An 18,703-nucleotide genomic window follows, 5' to 3' on the forward strand; every position below is an offset into this window, starting at 1 on the left:
TCACTGCTCACACACTGTGATTAATGAATCCCACTCCAGGAGAGAGAATGTGCTGTTTTACATCCGCCGCAGATGGTGACCTGCACTGAAATATCTTATCAGGATTCGGTCTGAATAAGAGGTTGTCTATCACTGATAAGAGAAATACATTTAGTAAATGCACAAATCACAGTTTCAGTATAGCATTGTTGACTCTGGACATTTGCCTTTTTTTAGCAAGATACAGTAGAGTGAAGTGTGTGGTTTGTGTTGCGCTCAGGCTTTCAGGTGGTAGGTGGAGAGAATTCTGGCCGTCAGGACCTCGGCACAATCATCAGCTCCATCACACCAGGTGGACCAGCTGAGATCAACGGCTGTCTGAAACCAGGTATAAAAGTGGAGAGGAGTGGTGCTTTCACCCTTGCTGCTTTATTTTTATGTAGTTGTTTGAATTTTGAGATTGAAAGCATCATCACTTTTAGTGGAGAATTCATAGAAATATGTACATAAACTTGCTAAATTAAAAGAATTTAAAAAAAAACAATCAAGCTAAAATATGAAGAGTTCATTTGCAAAAACCGATAAACGGCATTTTTTAAAAAATGAGCTGATTGCCGTGCATTATTTTCCACATATAGCGCGATCTGAACCCAAAACGCGTTTTGTCAAAAAAGCCGGTTTTGTCCACTTTCAAGGCATCGCGAGTTCACGTTTTACTGCAGAAGCCAGCAAGCAAGCGTTTTTGAACAGAAGCCGATAAGTCCATTTTAGCGAATCAGCACGCTGTATTCAGGTCAGGTGACAAGGCTACTTTCACTTTGAAAAGACGTGCTAGCTGAGAGGAGTTTCGTCAAAGCTGACTAAAAGTGATCGAGGATGGATAATTTCGACCAACTTGATGAACCTGTGATATCTTCTTCAGGGTGAAAAAGGAAAATAAAAGCTGAAACATTTTCACGGAACCTAGCAAAAGCAGCGCGTTACAATGGTGAGGAAAAAGCTCCGTGTATTGCGTGTAATCACATCCATACAGTCTATGATCACAACAACAACAACGTTTGTCAGGCATCTACATTGTCATCTGAGGAGATTAAAAAGATTAAACGAGTGTTTATTTAAACTCTAAAACATGAAATGTGTAGTTATCTACTTTTGCCAAAAAACGACTGTTGGAGTTATCTGCTTTTGCTATAAAACAAACTTTTAATATGCAAAAAAAACATACTTCCAATAAACTTTAATTTAGTTTCAGAAAAAATTTATTGCCGTGAATTATTCTCAACATATAGCGCGATCTGAACCCTAAACACGTTTTGTCAAAAAAGCCGGTTTTGTCCACTTTCAAGGCATCGCGAGTTCACGTTTTACTGCAGAAGCCAGCAAGCAAGCGTTTTTGAACAGAAGCCGATAAGTCCATTTTAGCGAATCAGCACGCTGTATTCAGGTCAGGTGACAAGGCTACTTTCACTTTGAAAAGACGAGTTTTTGACGAGTTTCATCAAAGCTTACTAAGGGTGCTTTCACACTAGCACTTTTGGTGCGCACCCGGGTTCGATTGACGTCAGAGTTCGGTACGTTTGGATGATGTGAACGCTGTCTTCCGAACTCGGGTGCGCACCCGCGAACTCTACCCAACTCCGCTTAAAAAGGGTGGTCTGGGGTACGGTTCAAGTGAACTCCGATTAAACGAGTGTTTTTTAAACTCTAAAACATGAAATGTGGAGTTATCTGCTTTTGACAAAAAACTAACTTTTAATATGTAAAAAAAAACATACTTTCAATGAACTTTAATTTTGTAAATTACCTGTATTTTTTAAAGTTATTATTGCTTAATCAAAACAACCCAACTGCAGGTTGATATTACTAGGAATGCGCAAAAAAAAACAAAACAAAAAAAAAGTTATTAAAAATGTTTGCAAATTTTTGCAAATTAACTCTTCATATGTTTTCCCTCTCGGTAACTATTGTCTGTAATACTTTAAATATCTGTGGAATAATTTTAAATGATTTTAAAATACTTTTATAAAATTTAAGGAATGCTTTCCCATACACTTTTGAACAATTCCAGAATGATCCAAAAAATTTTTAGAACATTTTAAACTGGTTCCAGGACTCTTTGAATGATTACAGAACATATTGAATGATTATACAGTGCTTAAATCATTTTTGTATGTTTTAAATGATCCTTAATGCTTTAAATAATTTTAGGATGTCTTTAACGGCACTTAGAACTCTTTAAACGGCCACAAATTCTAGAGCACTTTGAGCAAATCTTGAATTGTGGAACGTTTCCAGAACTCTGTAAATGATTCTAGAAACCTGACTTTTCAGTATGTTCTAAGCATTCTAGACTCATTCAGTGTGATTGAAATGATTCCAAAACGTACTGAATGATTCAAGAACACTTTGAATAATTCCAGAACAGTGTTAGTATAATTGAGATACTATTATAGTTTTTATTAATATTTTTTAATAAATTTTTTTTTTTTTTTTTCTGTTAGTATAATTGAGATACTATTATAGTTTTTATTAATATTTTTTAATACATTTTTTTTTTTTTTTTTCCGTTTTAATTTAAAAAAAAAAAAAGTCTTGTTTTTGTGATTTTTTTCGTTGTTGTTTTTACATGCTAATATAATTTATACATTTTTATTATTAGTTATTTTAGTACATCAAGTTAAACTAAATAAAAATGATTGTTACCTTGGCAGCTAGCTCAAATAAAAATATTTTTTTAGTTAAATTATAATATGTTGTAGGATGCTTTAAATATTTTAGATTGTTCAGTATAAGGTTGCTAACTCCACATTTTTGCATTTCCTGAAGGTGACAGGCTGTTGAGTGTGAATGATGTCAGTCTGGAGAGCCTGTCACATGACACTGTGGTGGAGGTTCTGCAGAATGCCCCTGATGATGTCACACTGGTGGTCTCTCAACCTAAGGAGAGACTGTTTCCAGGTAACGGAAATAATATATTGACTTTGCATGTGGCCGTTTTGTAAGAACTATATAAACAATGCAGTGCTATTTCACCAGAATAGACTTTTTCTGGAGAAATGTGTTAACTAGATGACTATACCATAAACAAGCCTGTGTTTGCCTCTCTTAGACTCTCCTTCAGGAATCCATCACTACAAATCAGCCACACAAAATCAGGAAGTAGACGTCGACTCTTCCTCTGAAGATCATACACGCTCCCCCAGCCCTCCTGCTGCCTCCAGCAAAACATCTCCTCTTCAGTCCATTCGACAGGGGAGCGTCAGCTCGCAGGACTCCAGGACAGAGAGCGCCGGCCTCCTGCAAACAAATCTCAATGGATTCCATCGCAACGTTCCCACCGAGGGTTCTGCACCCGTGCAGTCCATCCCCACTGACAGCAAACCCTCTGTTGAAGCTACACCACCAGCTTTACCCCCTAAAACCAGAAAATCCAAAGTGCCAGACATTCCTAAAGAGCTGGAATACTCCGACAGAGGGGATTCGGACATGGATGAAGACACGTACTCAAGTAGCCAAGAGAAACATAAGACTACAAAGGTAGAATCAGTCTCTGTAGTGGTTTAAATGAACTTTGACTCTCACCTCAGGGTTTTGAGTTTCTAGTCAGCATCTGTTTGATATGAACTTTGAGATGTGTGCTTTTTAATCTTCACAGAAAATATTAAATTGCTTTTTGTTGGAATAATAGGACAGTTCTCCCTTGCTCATTCCATCCCTCCTTGGAGTTCCCCACATGCCATGAGATGCAGAACATAATTTAGGATTTTTTTAAGTGTATTTTACATTTACACTCTGGTCTAACCAGGTGTGATCAGACAGGTTTTAAACAATTAATTCAACATGTTTAGTGCCACTTGCCAAGGAAAACGATGAGGAGAGGTGTTTTATTACATTTCTAAGCAGTTTCCCTTTCTAAATGTCTCATAGACTTGTGTTGAAGGAGGTGCTTAGACCAAGTTTGGAGTCAGTAAAATAGTTTTTTTTTTTAATGTTAATGAAAGAAGTTTCTTATGCTGACTAAGGCAACATTTATTTAATAAAAAAAATGTATTTGGACAGCAAAACAGTAGTATTGTGAAATATTATTACAATTTAAAATAATCGTTTTCTGTTTTAATATATTTTAAAATGTAATTTATTCCTGTGATGCAAAGCTGAATTTTCTGCATCATTACTCCAGTCTTCAGTGTCACATGACCATTCAGAAATCATTCTAATATGCTGATTTGCTGCTCAAGAAACATTTATTATTATTATCAACAGTTGTGCTGCTTAATATTTTTGTGGAAACCGGGATACGTTTTTGTCAGAATTCTTTAAAGGGGTCATATGATGTTGCTAAAAAGAACATTATTTTGTGTATTTGGTGTAATGAAATGTGTTTATGCGGTTTAAGGTTCAAAAAACACATTATTTTCACATTATATGAGTCAGAGCAGCTGGCATTGTAGTCTACTCTCCCAGGATCAGGAAACAGTCCTCCATAAAATGCGCTGCACACATCTGAATATTTGGGTTAAACTGTTCTGGAACAGTGTTGTAAATACAACTTAACCACTGATTTCTAGTCGTGTCCTCTTTTGGAAGGCCAAACAAAGTAGTTTCGCTTTCACAACGAAACAGCGTCACACACCAGCGTCACACACAGAGTCCTAGAGTGAGCGGCGGCCTAGAGTATGCGGAGGCCGGCTTGAGTGAGCAGAGGCGGGCGGGCTTGAGAACGGCGTGGCCGCCGGATTCGACGAAGGAGCGGCAACCACATGTGACGACCCCGGACTAGACTCCGCTTCGTCCACGGTGAAAGCCGATCCGGTTAGTGTCACGGTACTGTTCGGAAAGGTTTCCGCTCTCTCTTTTTTCTCCTTTGACTTACTTTTTGTGTGCGTGTGTTGTTTTTGTGCCCATAGCCCTCACTCCTTTTTGAAGCTCCTCGCTTGGCTTCAGTTTTGGGAAAGTACATATGGCTCTTTGCATGCAGATTTTTACAGGCATTTGAATTGGCTCCTTCACTAACGGTAAAACCGAAACACAGTAGGTAGAGCAAAATGCAGAAACACTCACGACCAAAACAATATGCCACATTTACAGTTGTATTGTGTTCATAACAGAGAAGCACTAATGCCTGCATGGATTTGCATTCGCTTGGCTGTGGTGTGATTTTTTTCAGTGATCTTTTTTAAAATTTATGATCATGTGGTGATATGTAGACCTTGTGATTTTATGATTTAATTTTTTTTTAATTCAGTATTTCAGAATACTGCAATGAAATGCATTAATCATCAACTCAAGAAATCAAGTGGTTTGCTTTGTAAGGATGGGTGTTGCTGATTTTATTAGATGGTTCAATCTAGTTCAATCGTAATCATTTGAAAATGGTTCACTCATAATCTAGAAATTATATAATGAGCATGTCCAATTGATTTCTTAATACTAATAAATAGACTTAATAGACTCAAAACACAGAGCACAGGCATTATTTCCCATGATGCCTTTCTTTATGGGTATGTTAACATGTTTGTCTGTCTCAGGGCGGATCAAACACAACAGTGAGGCATGGAGGGATATACGTCAAAGGTGTCATTCCTAAAGGAGCAGCTGAGCTGGATGGGAGGATAAAGAAAGGTAAAAATAAATTATATGTACAGTTTTGAGTATACATCATTGTTGTACTGAATGTAATTTATGCAGATTTTATTTAAAAAATCAGACAGTTTATACATAAAAAAATATATTTATTTTATTTTATTTTATTTTTACATTTGACAGAAATAATGCCATAATGCATAAATGCATAAAAAAAAAAATTAATGCATAAAAATTAATTAAATAAATAAATAAATCTCTATGGTGCTACAAAATAGGCTATATTTTCTTTTTTTTTTCCAAGAATAATAATGAAATGAAATGAAATATAATTAAAATAATGTCATATAATCTTGTTTTATTTAAGTTTTCACGTTTTTGGCTTTTGACTCTTGCTTTCAGTGTATATTATATAATATATAATTTATATAAAAAAATGCAAGATTAATATCCTACAACCCTAAGTAGGACAAACAGTTTAATTTTAGTAATATAATATAATATAAAATTTGTAGTCAAACGATTAATTGTGATTAATCGTTATATTCAAACGATTAATTGTGATTAATCACATCCCAAATAAAAGTTTTTGTTTACATAATGTGTGTGTACTGTGTATATTTGAAAAAACTTTTATTTTGGATGTGATTAATCGTTTGCCAGCACTAATAATTTATTTTTTTAAATGCGATATTAATATCCAACAACTCTACGTAGGACAAGCAGTTCGGACAGTGGATGGATAGTAATATAATATAGTGTAATATATAAATTACATAATAATAATATAATATTTTTCGTAATTTGGGGGGTAAAATAACTGTATTTTTTCCTTCAACAGATTCCCAATTATAAAATTACAATTCTGTAAGCCTGAGTGTTGATTTTGTCGTGCAGGTGATCGTGTGGTGGCTGTGAATGGGAAGAGTCTTGAAGGAGCGACTCACAAACAGGCTGTAGAGATGCTGAGAGACACTGGACAGGTGAGAACTCTGGGTCTGAGGCTGCACTGCGCCCCCTAGAGGACTGTGCTTCTCTGAAAGCTAACCGTGTTTTTGAAAAATAATTCCCACTGTCTAGGTGGTGCATCTGTTGATGGAGAAAGGTCAGCCCCCAAAAGACAGTATCCATGCCCCTCTGACCCCACAAGGCACTTCTGAACCTCAGAATGCAGCTGCAGAGGAGCCGCCACCACCACCTCCAAAGAAAGCAGAATACAGCTTCATTACTCCAGGTGTGAGATGGAATCGACACACTTGTTGATGAACATATGAAAATGTGCTAGAGGTTAAACATGTGGGCTGGTTTTTGAACTTTGGAAGAGTAAATCGATGTCCTCTTTCTTGTTTACCCCCTCTAGAAAACACATTTGAGGTGGGTTTGCTGAAGAACACGTCCGGTCTGGGCTTCAGTTTCAGCCGTGAGGAGAACGTTCCCGGAGAGCCTGTGGGCTCCAGCATGGTCCGGGTCAAGAAGCTGTTTCCAGGGCAGCCCGCAGCTGAGAGTGGCCGCATCGAAGTGGGCGACGTCATTCTACGTGTCAATCAGACGTCACTCAAACGACTGTCACAACATGTGCGTAAACCCTTTATTTACTACATTCTAAAACAAAATATGTAAATAGCATTATTAAAATGTCTTTTGTTCTTTGGTGTGTTGTCAGGAGGTGATCTCTGCTCTGAGGGGCACAGGACAGGAGGTGACCCTTCACTTGTGTAGACCTGCACCAGGGGTCTTACCTGAGATGGACCCTGCCATTAAAGTAAGCATAATATTCTGCTTGGTTTTCACTCAAGAATATCAGGAAAAGACATAATGCAAATTACAGCTACACATATTCCATGATAAAAGAAGTGCCAGCACAAAAGACAGATTATTTTGAGTCTTGTTTTATTGAGTCTAATTTATTTTGGGTCCCTTTATTTTATTGTGTTTTTTATGTTAATGAGTGTTTTGTTTTATTTAGGGTTAGGGTTTTGTTGTATTTTGAGTCTTATTTTGAGTATTTTATTTTTTATTAAATTGTACTAAATTTGAGTTTTATTATTTATTTTAGTATTTTATTTTATTGAGTATATTGTTTTATTTATTTATTTATTGCATTTTTGTTTATTATTAATATTGGTTTTGATATTGGTTTATTTAGCTTTTTTTATTTTATTTTGAGTCTTACTTTATTTTGTGTATTTCATATTGTCTTATTTTTATTAAACTGAGTTTATTTGTTTGTTTATTTAGTGTTTTTTATTTATTTATTTTAATTAGTATTTAGGGTTATTGTTGTATTTAATTAAAATTTTTATTTTATTTTGAGTATTTCATTTTATTTATTTAGTTTTGAGTTTTTGAGTTTTATCTTTTATCTTGAGTTGTACTGAGTTTAGAGATCTATTTTGTGTCTTTTTCTTTTATTTTGAGTCTTATTTTGTTTTGATGTTTTGTTTTGTTTTATGGAGTTTCATTAAATTACATTTTATTATTATTATTATTATTTATTTATTTATTTTTTAATTAGTATTTAGGGTTAGGGTTTTGTTGTATTTTAATTTTAGTATTTACATTTCATTAAAAAAAATTTTTTTTCATTTTATTAAGTTTTTTTGCTATCTCGGTAGCTCTCCAGTGGTCCACCTCAGTTTTTACATGAACAGCCTACCTGTTTTGGGACATTTCACATCTTTAAAATAAAATCTAAAATTGACCGTCCACAGACTCCCGTACCCTCTCCACGAAAGGAACCCCGTCCCAAGCCCCAGCCTGATGCCAAGACGAGCTCCCCGCCTCAGACGGAGCGCCCTCGTGCGGTGGGTCCTGTGGAAGAGGCTCTGGAGAGGCTGATGGTGAAGTCGCCCAGTCGCAGGGACAGTTACAGCGACAGCACAGACAACGACGAGCTGGAGGAGGCCTTCAGCCCCGCCAACCTGGAGCAGGCCAGTCAAGCCTGGGACCGGAGTGTCTACCAGACCCCCATGGGAAGACTCCCATACGAGGCCGATATAGACGACACCATACGATCGGCTTATTACTCACCCAGACAGTCCATGTCTAGACCGGATGTCAGCAGAAGGTCAGAAATGTGTTCTTTAAGCATACGACAATTTTTTTGTTTTGTTAATATGTGCTTGCATGTAAGATCCTCTAATAACTTGGCTTTGTCAGTGTAAACAAGTCTTTTAGAAGTAAACACTGTTCTTGCATAAGCAGACTTGGTTGTTTCATGTAATTGGGCCCAGGTTACAGAGTTCAGGTGTGACGGCACTAATTCTCTCCTCTGGGAGTGTTTTGCTCAGTCTGTGTCATGTGACTGTGCAGCAGTGAAACACTTGTTTGCACTGCTGAATGCAGTGTGATAGAGATCTGTGGCTTCTTTTGACTGAAGTTTGCTTTGACTTATTTTTTTCTGAGCAGACATGAAAATAATAAATTGACAGAAACGGGTCGATATGTTGTATTAACCTATTAGTCTGTAAGAACTGCTAGTTTCCAGCATTTCCAAGTTTTATTTTTTTTTGTTTCATTTCAATGTCGATCTCAAAGCATTTTATTAATTTTTTTCTTTTGTCTTTAACTTAACATTAGTTTTTTTTTTTATGTTTTGTTTCTTAGTTTCAAGGCCGATCGCATGGAGCACTTAATTTTCTTAATTTTCTTTCATCTTTTTAACTTTTAATTTAATGTCAGTTTTTTATCATTTTTTTTTGTTTCAGTTAGCATTTTGGTTTAAGTCAGCATTAATCTCATAAAGCATTTTTTTTTTTTTTTTTTTCTTTTTTAATTTAATTTTTTTTTTCCCATTTTTTTAATTTTTTTTCATTTTTAATTTAATTTTTTTTTTCACATTTTATTAATTTTTTGTTTTTTTTGTTTTTTAGTTTAAATATCAATGTCAAAGCATTTTATTTCACTTCTTTTATTTCACTTTTTTTCAGTTTTTTTTTGTTTTTTTTTGTTTCATAGTTTCAATTCTGATCTCATAAAGCATTTAATTTCATTTTAATTTAACTTCTTTTTAAGAAGTTAAATTAAAGTTAAATTAAAATTAAAGTTAAATGTTTCTTAGTTCTTTCAGTTTTCTTTTTCGGGTTCTTAGTTTCAATGTCGATCTTATTAAGCATTATATAATTATTTTAATTTTAATATTTTAATTTAATCTCAAATTAAATTACAAGAAAAAATAAAAACAAGAAAAAATGTAATGTTCTTTTAGATGGAGCACCTCACATTTTCTCAATATATGTCACAGAATGCATGTTAATTAATTATGTTCCATTTCCTGTCTGTGTCCTCCAGTGATTTGGACAGCTCTGCAGTTCGTATGTCATCTTCTCCAGCCCTGCCTGAGATTGGGATCCTGAGCCCCAGTCCAGACCCTCTTCCTCCACCACTGCCAAACCCGGTTAACCTCCGTCTACAAGATCATGGCCAGGAGGAAGAGTTCATCCCTGTGAGTGACCGTTTGCTCGACAAAAGCTTGATTTCTGTGTGTTATTTAATCCAAATGATCTTCTTTTGACAATTTCTAGTGGAATATCTTGCGTGTCTTGAAGATCTTCTCTGCTATGATAAAGACAGGAATGTTTGTCGTTTTAGGAGGTGGAGTTGAAGGTTTCTCTGGTGAAGTCTGATAAAGGAAGTTTAGGTTTCACTCTCACCAGAGGGAACGACAACAATTGCTACATCCATGACATTATCCAGGACCCTGCTAAAGGAGACGGCCGACTGCGTCCAGGGGACCGCATGATAATGGTACAGCATCGCCAATGGGTCTTTCCTGTTGCTTTGCAGAACTATTTGAAAACTTGATGTAGCTAGTTAAAGAAAGTCATATTTATTAATTTATTTGTTTATTTATTTATACATACATACATACATAGGAAACAATACATCAACAGAAAAAAAAATGTTTTATGTGGACTATCTCAATTTTCTTTTTAAATTTTCAACTTCTACCAATACATTTTGGGTTGGTAGGATTTTAGGTTTTAGAAAGTAATTCTGTAAAAACAGTAACATTGGGAAATATAATTACAATTGATAACTGTTTTCTAGTTTGAAGAACATTTATTTAAAATAGAAATCTTTTGTAACATAAAAAATCCCTTTACTGTCACTTTTGATCAATTTAATGTATTCATTTATTTCTAAAAAAAAGTATTTAAAAAATTTGAATGATAGTGTATATTTTTTATTTTTTTATTTAATGCTGTTCATAGGCAGGTAGCAGTGTTATTTTAGTATTAGCATTGACATGTTATTATAGTTTTTATTAATATTTTTGAAATAGTTTTTTTTAATATTTTCTTTTTTCATGTTAATTTTAGTTACATTTTTGGTCATTCAGTTAGTAATTTTGTTTTGTTTTGTTTTTTCAAATATGTCTATATAGTTTTTATTTACTTTTTTATTTTCCATCAAGTTAAACTAAATGACAAAAGAAAAAAAAAATCAAAAAAAAAAATAAAACATTTTAATTTAATAATTCAGTATTTAAATTTTTTATTTTTGTTTTTTATTTCAGTTAACATTGATTTTGTTTCAAGTAATGCTATTTTTAAATGGTTTGTAGTTTTAGTTTACTATAATAACCATGGCAGGTAGTATATAAAAGCTTGTGATTTTAGAGAGCATTGTATTGGACAAATATTTTCATACTCACCTGAAAACAAGACTTATCAATACTTTTATTAATCCATTTTCTTGTTGATATGTTTCTTAAGGTTTAATTTTGTAGGCCTTTATCAATACACTACCATATAAAACTAACACGTGGACAAAAAGCTGCAAAACTTCCATTTTAATCGTATTTTACACATTGTAATGCATCTTCACTCATCTACCTCTGTTTATAGGTGAATAACACAGATGTGTCCGGCATGAATCACACCGAGGTGGTCAACCTGGTGCGTGCCGCCCCCAAAGTCGTAGACCTCGTGGTGGGCCGTATCCTCGAACCTCCCAAACCACCAATAGAGGCCCACCTCCTTCCCGACATCACGTTTCAGTGCCACGACGAGTCCTTAGGTAATGGAAACATCAACGTATATGGTAACCGATCCTTTTTACCACTCAATGCCTTCGGTCTTCTCAGAAATACCCAGAATCCTGCTGGGCGAGTGGATTCTGCAGCATTCGACCGATTTGTGTGGTGCATTAGTTTTATCTGACTGTCAGAGGTCAACGGGGCTTTATCGGGTCACACAAAAACACAGATATCCATAAGAATAAACAAAGCCCACCTGCGTTTCACTGGAAAAATGAGCTCATGGGGTTAGACAACACACCAGATAAGGGTGTCAGGTATCAGCCCTCTGACAAAAAAGCAAAAGAAAGAAAAACAGAAGCTGGCGTTAGGGTTAGCGCAGCTAAGTGTTTGTTTTCTGGGCGTCTCTTGCAGGGCTTGTTCTCGATGGAGGAAGTGACAGTGGGTTGGGCGTGCTGTACGTAAAGGACATCATCCCAGGATCTGGAGCCGCTGCGGAAGGCAGCTTGAGACAATTGGATATCATACATTACATCAACGGCGCTCCGACGCAGGATCTGACCTTGATTGAGAGCCGCAGACTCCTGCAGCTGTCACTGAGGAATCTCAGTCTCAAAGCCACCAGGTGAGTTACTCGCTTCACCTTGACGAAAAACACTTCGAAGATCCATCCATATTACTTTCAGGTGTTGGAAAGATACTTATGTGATGATATGTGTAATACTTCTGGACGGATGCCACTATCTAACTCTTATTTCCGTAGGGATGGGAAGCCTGTTTTTCCGGGTGAGGAGCAGATTTCATTACTAAACAATAACGTCAGTCCTAGAGTCTCACAGAGTATGAATGGTGAGTGTATAAACTAGTAGTAACTGCACATTTTTATCGAAATTTAATCACTGTTCTGTAATTTGGGGTCAGTTGGATTTTATTGTTGTCGTGTTTGAAAGAAGTCTCTTACGCTCACCAAGGCTGTATTTATTTGATTAAAAATGCAGTAAAAACAGTAATATTGTGAAATATTATTTCATTTTAAAATAACTGTGTTCTATTTGAATATGTTTTAAAATGTAATTTATTCCTGCAATGCAATGCTGAATTTTCTGCATCATTATTCCAGTAACTCTTCAGTGTCACATGATTTGAAACAGACTTGAGACATTCTTTAGAAACATTTTTATATCATCATCAATATTGAAAACAGTTGTGGAAACCATGATTTTTGTTCAGGATTGTTTAAATAAAAAGTTTAAAAGCTCGCATATATTTAAAATAGAAAACATAAATGTCTTTAATGTCACTTTTGATCTATTTAATGCATCCTTGCTGAATAAAAGTGATAATTTCCTTTAAAAAAAAGTCATAATTACTATGCTCAGATTCCGAGACAAATTGTGAAGACTGATATCAAAACTAAAATAAAAGGCAATAAATTTCAAGCAGTTAAAGACATCATAAATGTAATGTTTCCATTGACTTACACTGATGTAATCTTGGTATAATGGCTGTCAAAAAAAAATTTGAATTTCGAATGTTTGTCGAATTTAAAATAAAAATCCACATTCGAATGCAAAAACGTTGCATTCAAATTTTAGGTGTGCATCAGGCAGCCTTATCAGTGGTGCACGAGATGCGATGACGATGTAAGTGTCATTGCATTTTAATGTTTTTCTTAAAATGCCTATCCAGTTGAACCTACTAGATGCGGTGCTGCTACGTTGTTCATTAAAATATTGCGGGAAAAAAAGCAATACAGCGATGTTGTTTACGTCAAAACCAAAATCAAACCGTTCACACAGAACACATATTTATCACATTTTGTAGAGGGACATCTATCACTGTTACATTCGTGTCTCGCACAAGAGAGCCGCATGTTTAGAAAGACATGTAAAATTAATGTAAGTTCAACTTTTTAAAAACATATCTCGAGACTTTACGGCAGTTTTTCCCCATCCTACTGCATCTCAAGTTTTTAAATGAAGAAAGTACTCTGTGATTGGTCCTTTGTATTAAACTATACATACATGCATGATTCTGTTTTGTTTCTAATTGTTTAAGCAACTTTAATTATATAAGGTTTATAAACATTATTTTAAACATTTTGCACTTTTTTCAAAGATAGTCGTGTTATTTTATTATGCTTTGAAGAAACGTGCATAATATTTTGCTTGATGCGCCCTCTTGTGGCCTCAGGAGAGAAGCCAAAAGCTTTTCTTCATCCTAACTGAAATTATGCCTTTTAAATTTGAATATAATTGAAATATTGATAATATTTAAGTACAAAATTCGAATTTAGTTTTTCAGCCATTTTTGACAGCCCTAGTATGTTGTAACCATCAGTGAAGATGTCATCATAATATTTGCCTGCTGAATTCTGATTTGCTTTCTTGCTTGCATATTTGCATACTGAATTCTCATTGGTCATTTACAGTTTAAAACAGGAAATGCTAAGCTAGTTGTTATATTATATTATATTATATTAGCTATATAGCTAATGTCACCCCTTAACTATGGTAAAATCACTGTAAGGTGTGATCCAGTGCATATTGCTTTAATTAATGGTATCAGTTGTTTACTTTTCTTGTGATTTGATGGCATTCTGATGCTCTGGTTAGCAGCGATGTTACTCTTCTGGCTGTAAGCTGAGTAAAATACACAGTGGCCTCATTTCTCTCTTTGTATCATAGGTTATCTCCATGGCAACGATCGTAATGAATTGGAGGCCCTCTCCGGTATCTGTCCCGCTGAGGTAAGGACCTGTAGAACTTCTGGTAAACTATTACCTAATATTGATCGGTGCTGCTCTGGCTAAATATTTTATCACTAAATACACCGACTTCAGAAACAGAAACTTCTCAGGCTTGATATCATCGTATGGGTGCTGCTGTTCTGTGGCGTGTGAGACGGGACACAAAGGTTACTATGCTCTATACTGAAATTTAAACTGAGGCAGGTTTCTGCACACAGACAGGTCAGATTTCTGCAGTCTGTTAGTTACAAGAGGAACGGGTGAGAGGAATTTGAGTCGATTTTTAGGAAACACCGCAGCAGGCGGCACACGTTGAGGCTTCTTCTGTCTTTGAATTGATTGTAATTGCTAATGGGATTTCATTGTCAACTTAACACCAATTTTTCCTCATCTCATTTACATTCTGCGTTCTTTATTTCACTCTTTTCTGGTCTAATGTGTTTACAGGAGCAGATTGTGAAGCTGCAGTTGGAGAAGCCGCCAGCAGGAGGCCTGGGCTTTTCTGTGATTGGTGGAGAGAGGGGTATTTTTGTGAAGTCCATCACCCCTGGAGGCACCGCAGACACCGCGGGCACATTGCAAGTTGGCGATCGTTTACTGAAGGTCAGTAACCAGTGTTTTTTGGAAAAATGCAATATGTTGTTGTTTAAGTTCTGAAAGCTAATTCTGTGGTTGCGTTTATGTGCAGGTGAATGAGGATCTGATGATCGGTGTGTCTCACTCTAAAGCCGTCACCACCATCCGTAAAGCTAAAGGCTTGGTGCACCTCATCGTCTCCCGTCCTCCTGACCAAATGCCCAACACGTACCTGGGCTTTCTGCCTCTCAAATCCAACGGTGTGAATGGCGACAATGGTACGGCCAACAATCTCATGTTAATTCATATTTATATTGTATATGTAAAAAATAAAAAAATATAAATATACATTTTAAAAATAGTATATAAAAATTTAAATTTTAAAAAGTATTTTAGTAGATATAAAAAATATATCTACTAAATATATGTATATTTTAAATCAAAATATTATTTAAATAATTTTCAGTATTAAATTATTTATTTAATTATATAAATATTTTTATTTTTATTTAACAAAAATAGAGTTCTTTAAATTATAAATAAAAAACATAACATTTATTTTAAACAATTGTTATAATTTGTGTCAAAACGTATAATATAATACTATTTTTTGTATTTTTATTGCATAAAAAAAAAAAGAATAATATTTTACAAAAATAATTTACAAAAAAGTCTTACAAAAATCTGTTTCAGATGTGAGTGAGGACAGCGGTGTGAAGACAAAAATCCAGACGCCATCAGAGCAAAGCAAGACCAACCCACCTCCCCTCCCTCCAATAGGTACAGTAAAGATCACATGACCAGCCTGATTTTAGTATCATTGAGATACTATTATAGTTTTTATTAAAATGTTTAATTAGTTTAGTTTAGTTCAATTCTATCATGTATTAATAAAATATTATTATTATTATTATTCTTTATAATTGTAATATTTTGGTGCATTACATTTTTAACATAATACATTTATTCAACATTAATAAAATACAAAAATAAAAACATTTAATGCATTTTATTTTAAGAAAATATATTGCATGTATATATTTTCCATTTTAGTAATGAATGTGTGTTATCAATTTTGTTTTCATTTGTATTCCTTTTTTATTTCTGTTTCTATTAATTGTAGTTTTTTTTTTTTTTAATTTAGTAAATATTTTTAAGTATATTTTATTTAAGTTATTTTAGTTTTTTGTGTGTATTTTTAGTAAGTATATTTTAGTAATTTCACTTAATGTTTATTTTATTTCAAGTAAAGTAAAATGTTTTTGGTAGCACTTTATTTTATAGTTCTGTTCCGTGTGTATATATCATATACTTATTGTATCAGTTACAATAACTGGGTAATAACCAGGTACTACCCCTGAACCTACCTCTAAACCTAACCTTAACCCCTGTAGTTACCTTATACTGCCAGTTGCTTCTTGGTTAAGTACACTGTAAGTACACATACTGTAAAATAAAGTGTAACCATGTTTGTTTTTATGGTTTTTGTTACCTATAATAACCCCACATGACACATCATTCTGGCAGATGTCTTATCTGAATGTCACCTGCAGATGTGAAAGTGGAGTATTTACATGATCATGACTGTGTGTGTTTGTGTTCTAGACTATGACACTGGCTCTCTAGAGAAAGGGAAGGGAACAGAAGGAAGTGGTGACCTATCAGAGGACACAGACTGTGACGGCTCGTCTCTGCCGGAAGACTCCCCAGAGGTACAGCCATCTGTAATCAAACTTTGAATATCGGCAGTTTTACAGCAGACAAACTGATCTGATAACAATGGACTTTGAGGTGATTGTATTGACTTGTAAAACAATGCATCTGCTTTTATGAACTATATGCTATGTTCTTCTGTCTTCAGACGTCTCGGAAGGCTGAGTGGAAGGAAGAAAATATTGATGTTCCACTGAATGACAGGTGAGGAAAACAGTTCTGCAATTTTCAAGTAATTTCACATCTGCAGCTTGCATGTTTTTGTTCAGCTTATATTTTAAACTTCAGTTCATATTCCTATTTATCAACATGAAAGTCAACGAGGGTTAAATCTAGCAGGTTTGTTCTGATCAGATCTCCCTCTCTTCTTAGTGCCCTGCGGTCATCGTCGGGTCAGCCGGATGAGGATGAGATCACATGGGGGAGTGATGAGCTGCCGATAGAGAACATCAACTCTAAATTTACTGAAGGTCAGTCTGCTGTTGAAACCACTCTGTTTCTCATAGAGAAATGGACCGTTTTCTGATTGTACTTCATTACGAATGGGTTGTGAAGCCCAGATCTTATTCATTGAATTGGTTTGTCTCATTGTAAATGTTATGCATGTTATTTTGTCTCTCTGTTTCTCAGATGGACCCATTGTCACTGAAGAAGAGTTGACGTCTCTGCCGCTGGTTAAAGTGGTTCCTGACGGTCATTATACATCCGCTAACCTCAACACTATAGTCCTTATGATGAGAGGCCTGCTGGAACAGAAAGTTCCTCTGCAAGAGTTTGAGGTACAGAAAATGTTTCATTGTACTATATATGTATTGCTAAAGTCTATTCTTTGATCTTAGAACATTTTCTTCGGTCACAAGAAATGATAAAACCCCCTTAAATTACTTCATGCATATTTGAACATTTTTATGTGCACGTTTAATACTACATACATTTATTTTTTAAATTAATACTTCTTTTAACAAAGATGCATTACATTGATCAGAAGTGACAGTAAAGACATTTATAATGTTACAAAAGATTCCCATTTCAAATGTTGTTCTTTTGAACTTTCTATTCATCAAAGAGTTCTGAAAAAAGTATTTTCATAATATTAAGTAGCACAACTGTTTTCAACTTTGAGAAGAATAAGACATGTTTCTTGAGCAGCAGATCAGCATATTAGAATGATTTCTGAAGGATCATGTGACACTGAAGACTGGAGTAATGATGCTGAAAATTCAGCTTTGCATCACAGGAATAAATTACATTTAAAACAAATATTACAATAGAAAATTGTTATTTTAAATTATTATAATATTTCACAATATCGCTGTTTTTACTGTATTTTTGATCAAATAAATGCAGCCTTGATGAGCATTAGAGACTTATTTCAAGAACATTTAAATAATATTGCTGATCCCAAACTTTATTTTATTTTATTTTACTGGCATGAATATAGCCTTTGATGCTAATATGGATATAAAAAATAAATTTTAATATGCATATTGTTTTCTTTCAAAGAACCTGCAGAATTTGCGCCCCTTGGATGAATGTCTGATTGGTCAAACCAAAGAGAACAAGAAGAAAAACCGATACAAGAACATTGTTCCATGTGAGTTAGGAAAAACATTGATGTATAAACAATGCATGTTTCTCTGACCTTTTTATTTATTAATTTCCATAATTGATTTCAGCTATTTTCCTGTTGATCTCTGTGAAGCTGCCTTGACGATCTGTATTATATAAAGTGCTACAGAAATAAAGGTGACTTGACTGTTAATTCTCTGTCGTGATTCAGTCGACACAACCAGGGTCATGCTGGGGAAGGATGGTGGCTACATCAATGCCAACTTCATCAAGATGCCTGTGAAAGATGAGAACTTCCTGTACATCGCGTGTCAGGGGCCACTGCCCACCACGCTGGGGGACTTCTGGCAGATGGTTTGGGAGCAGAAGTCCAACGTGATTGCCATGATGACACAGGAAGTGGAGGGGGGGAAGGTGAAATGTCAGAGGTACTGGCCCGACACACCTCGCTCGCCCGCGATGGTGGACGACCGGCTGCAGATCACACTGGTCAAAGATCAGCACCTGGACAACTTCGTCATCCGCCTCATAGAGGTCAAAGACATCCAGGTGAG

At 35.0% G+C, this 18,703-nt stretch overlaps 1 protein-coding gene across 3 annotated transcripts in view; it reads left to right on the top strand.

Annotated features, from left to right (window-relative positions):
* LOC107749010 (tyrosine-protein phosphatase non-receptor type 13-like) overlaps window positions 1-18,703 on the top strand; it is a 106,675-nt gene that overhangs the window by 85,216 nt on the left and 2,756 nt on the right. For all 3 annotated transcript variants that reach the window (XM_016564055.1, XM_016564057.1, XM_016564056.1), the window contains 24 exons: window positions 260-367; window positions 2,806-2,937; window positions 3,089-3,516; window positions 5,508-5,601; window positions 6,460-6,545; window positions 6,643-6,796; window positions 6,923-7,137; window positions 7,226-7,324; window positions 8,274-8,629; window positions 9,853-10,006; window positions 10,153-10,308; window positions 11,412-11,583; window positions 11,957-12,167; window positions 12,306-12,391; window positions 14,230-14,291; window positions 14,739-14,894; window positions 14,980-15,145; window positions 15,561-15,647; window positions 16,473-16,579; window positions 16,729-16,784; window positions 16,953-17,050; window positions 17,211-17,359; window positions 18,084-18,174; window positions 18,361-18,698. In XM_016564055.1, the coding sequence (XP_016419541.1) occupies window positions 260-367; window positions 2,806-2,937; window positions 3,089-3,516; window positions 5,508-5,601; window positions 6,460-6,545; window positions 6,643-6,796; window positions 6,923-7,137; window positions 7,226-7,324; window positions 8,274-8,629; window positions 9,853-10,006; window positions 10,153-10,308; window positions 11,412-11,583; window positions 11,957-12,167; window positions 12,306-12,391; window positions 14,230-14,291; window positions 14,739-14,894; window positions 14,980-15,145; window positions 15,561-15,647; window positions 16,473-16,579; window positions 16,729-16,784; window positions 16,953-17,050; window positions 17,211-17,359; window positions 18,084-18,174; window positions 18,361-18,698 (3,761 nt within the window). The remainder of the gene's footprint in view (window positions 1-259; window positions 368-2,805; window positions 2,938-3,088; window positions 3,517-5,507; window positions 5,602-6,459; window positions 6,546-6,642; window positions 6,797-6,922; window positions 7,138-7,225; window positions 7,325-8,273; window positions 8,630-9,852; window positions 10,007-10,152; window positions 10,309-11,411; window positions 11,584-11,956; window positions 12,168-12,305; window positions 12,392-14,229; window positions 14,292-14,738; window positions 14,895-14,979; window positions 15,146-15,560; window positions 15,648-16,472; window positions 16,580-16,728; window positions 16,785-16,952; window positions 17,051-17,210; window positions 17,360-18,083; window positions 18,175-18,360; window positions 18,699-18,703) is intronic.

Source organism: Sinocyclocheilus rhinocerous, unplaced genomic scaffold (assembly GCF_001515625.1).
Source record: "Sinocyclocheilus rhinocerous isolate Xijiao unplaced genomic scaffold, SAMN03320098_v1.1 scaffold260, whole genome shotgun sequence".
Taxonomy (NCBI): Eukaryota; Metazoa; Chordata; class Actinopteri; order Cypriniformes; family Cyprinidae; genus Sinocyclocheilus; species Sinocyclocheilus rhinocerous.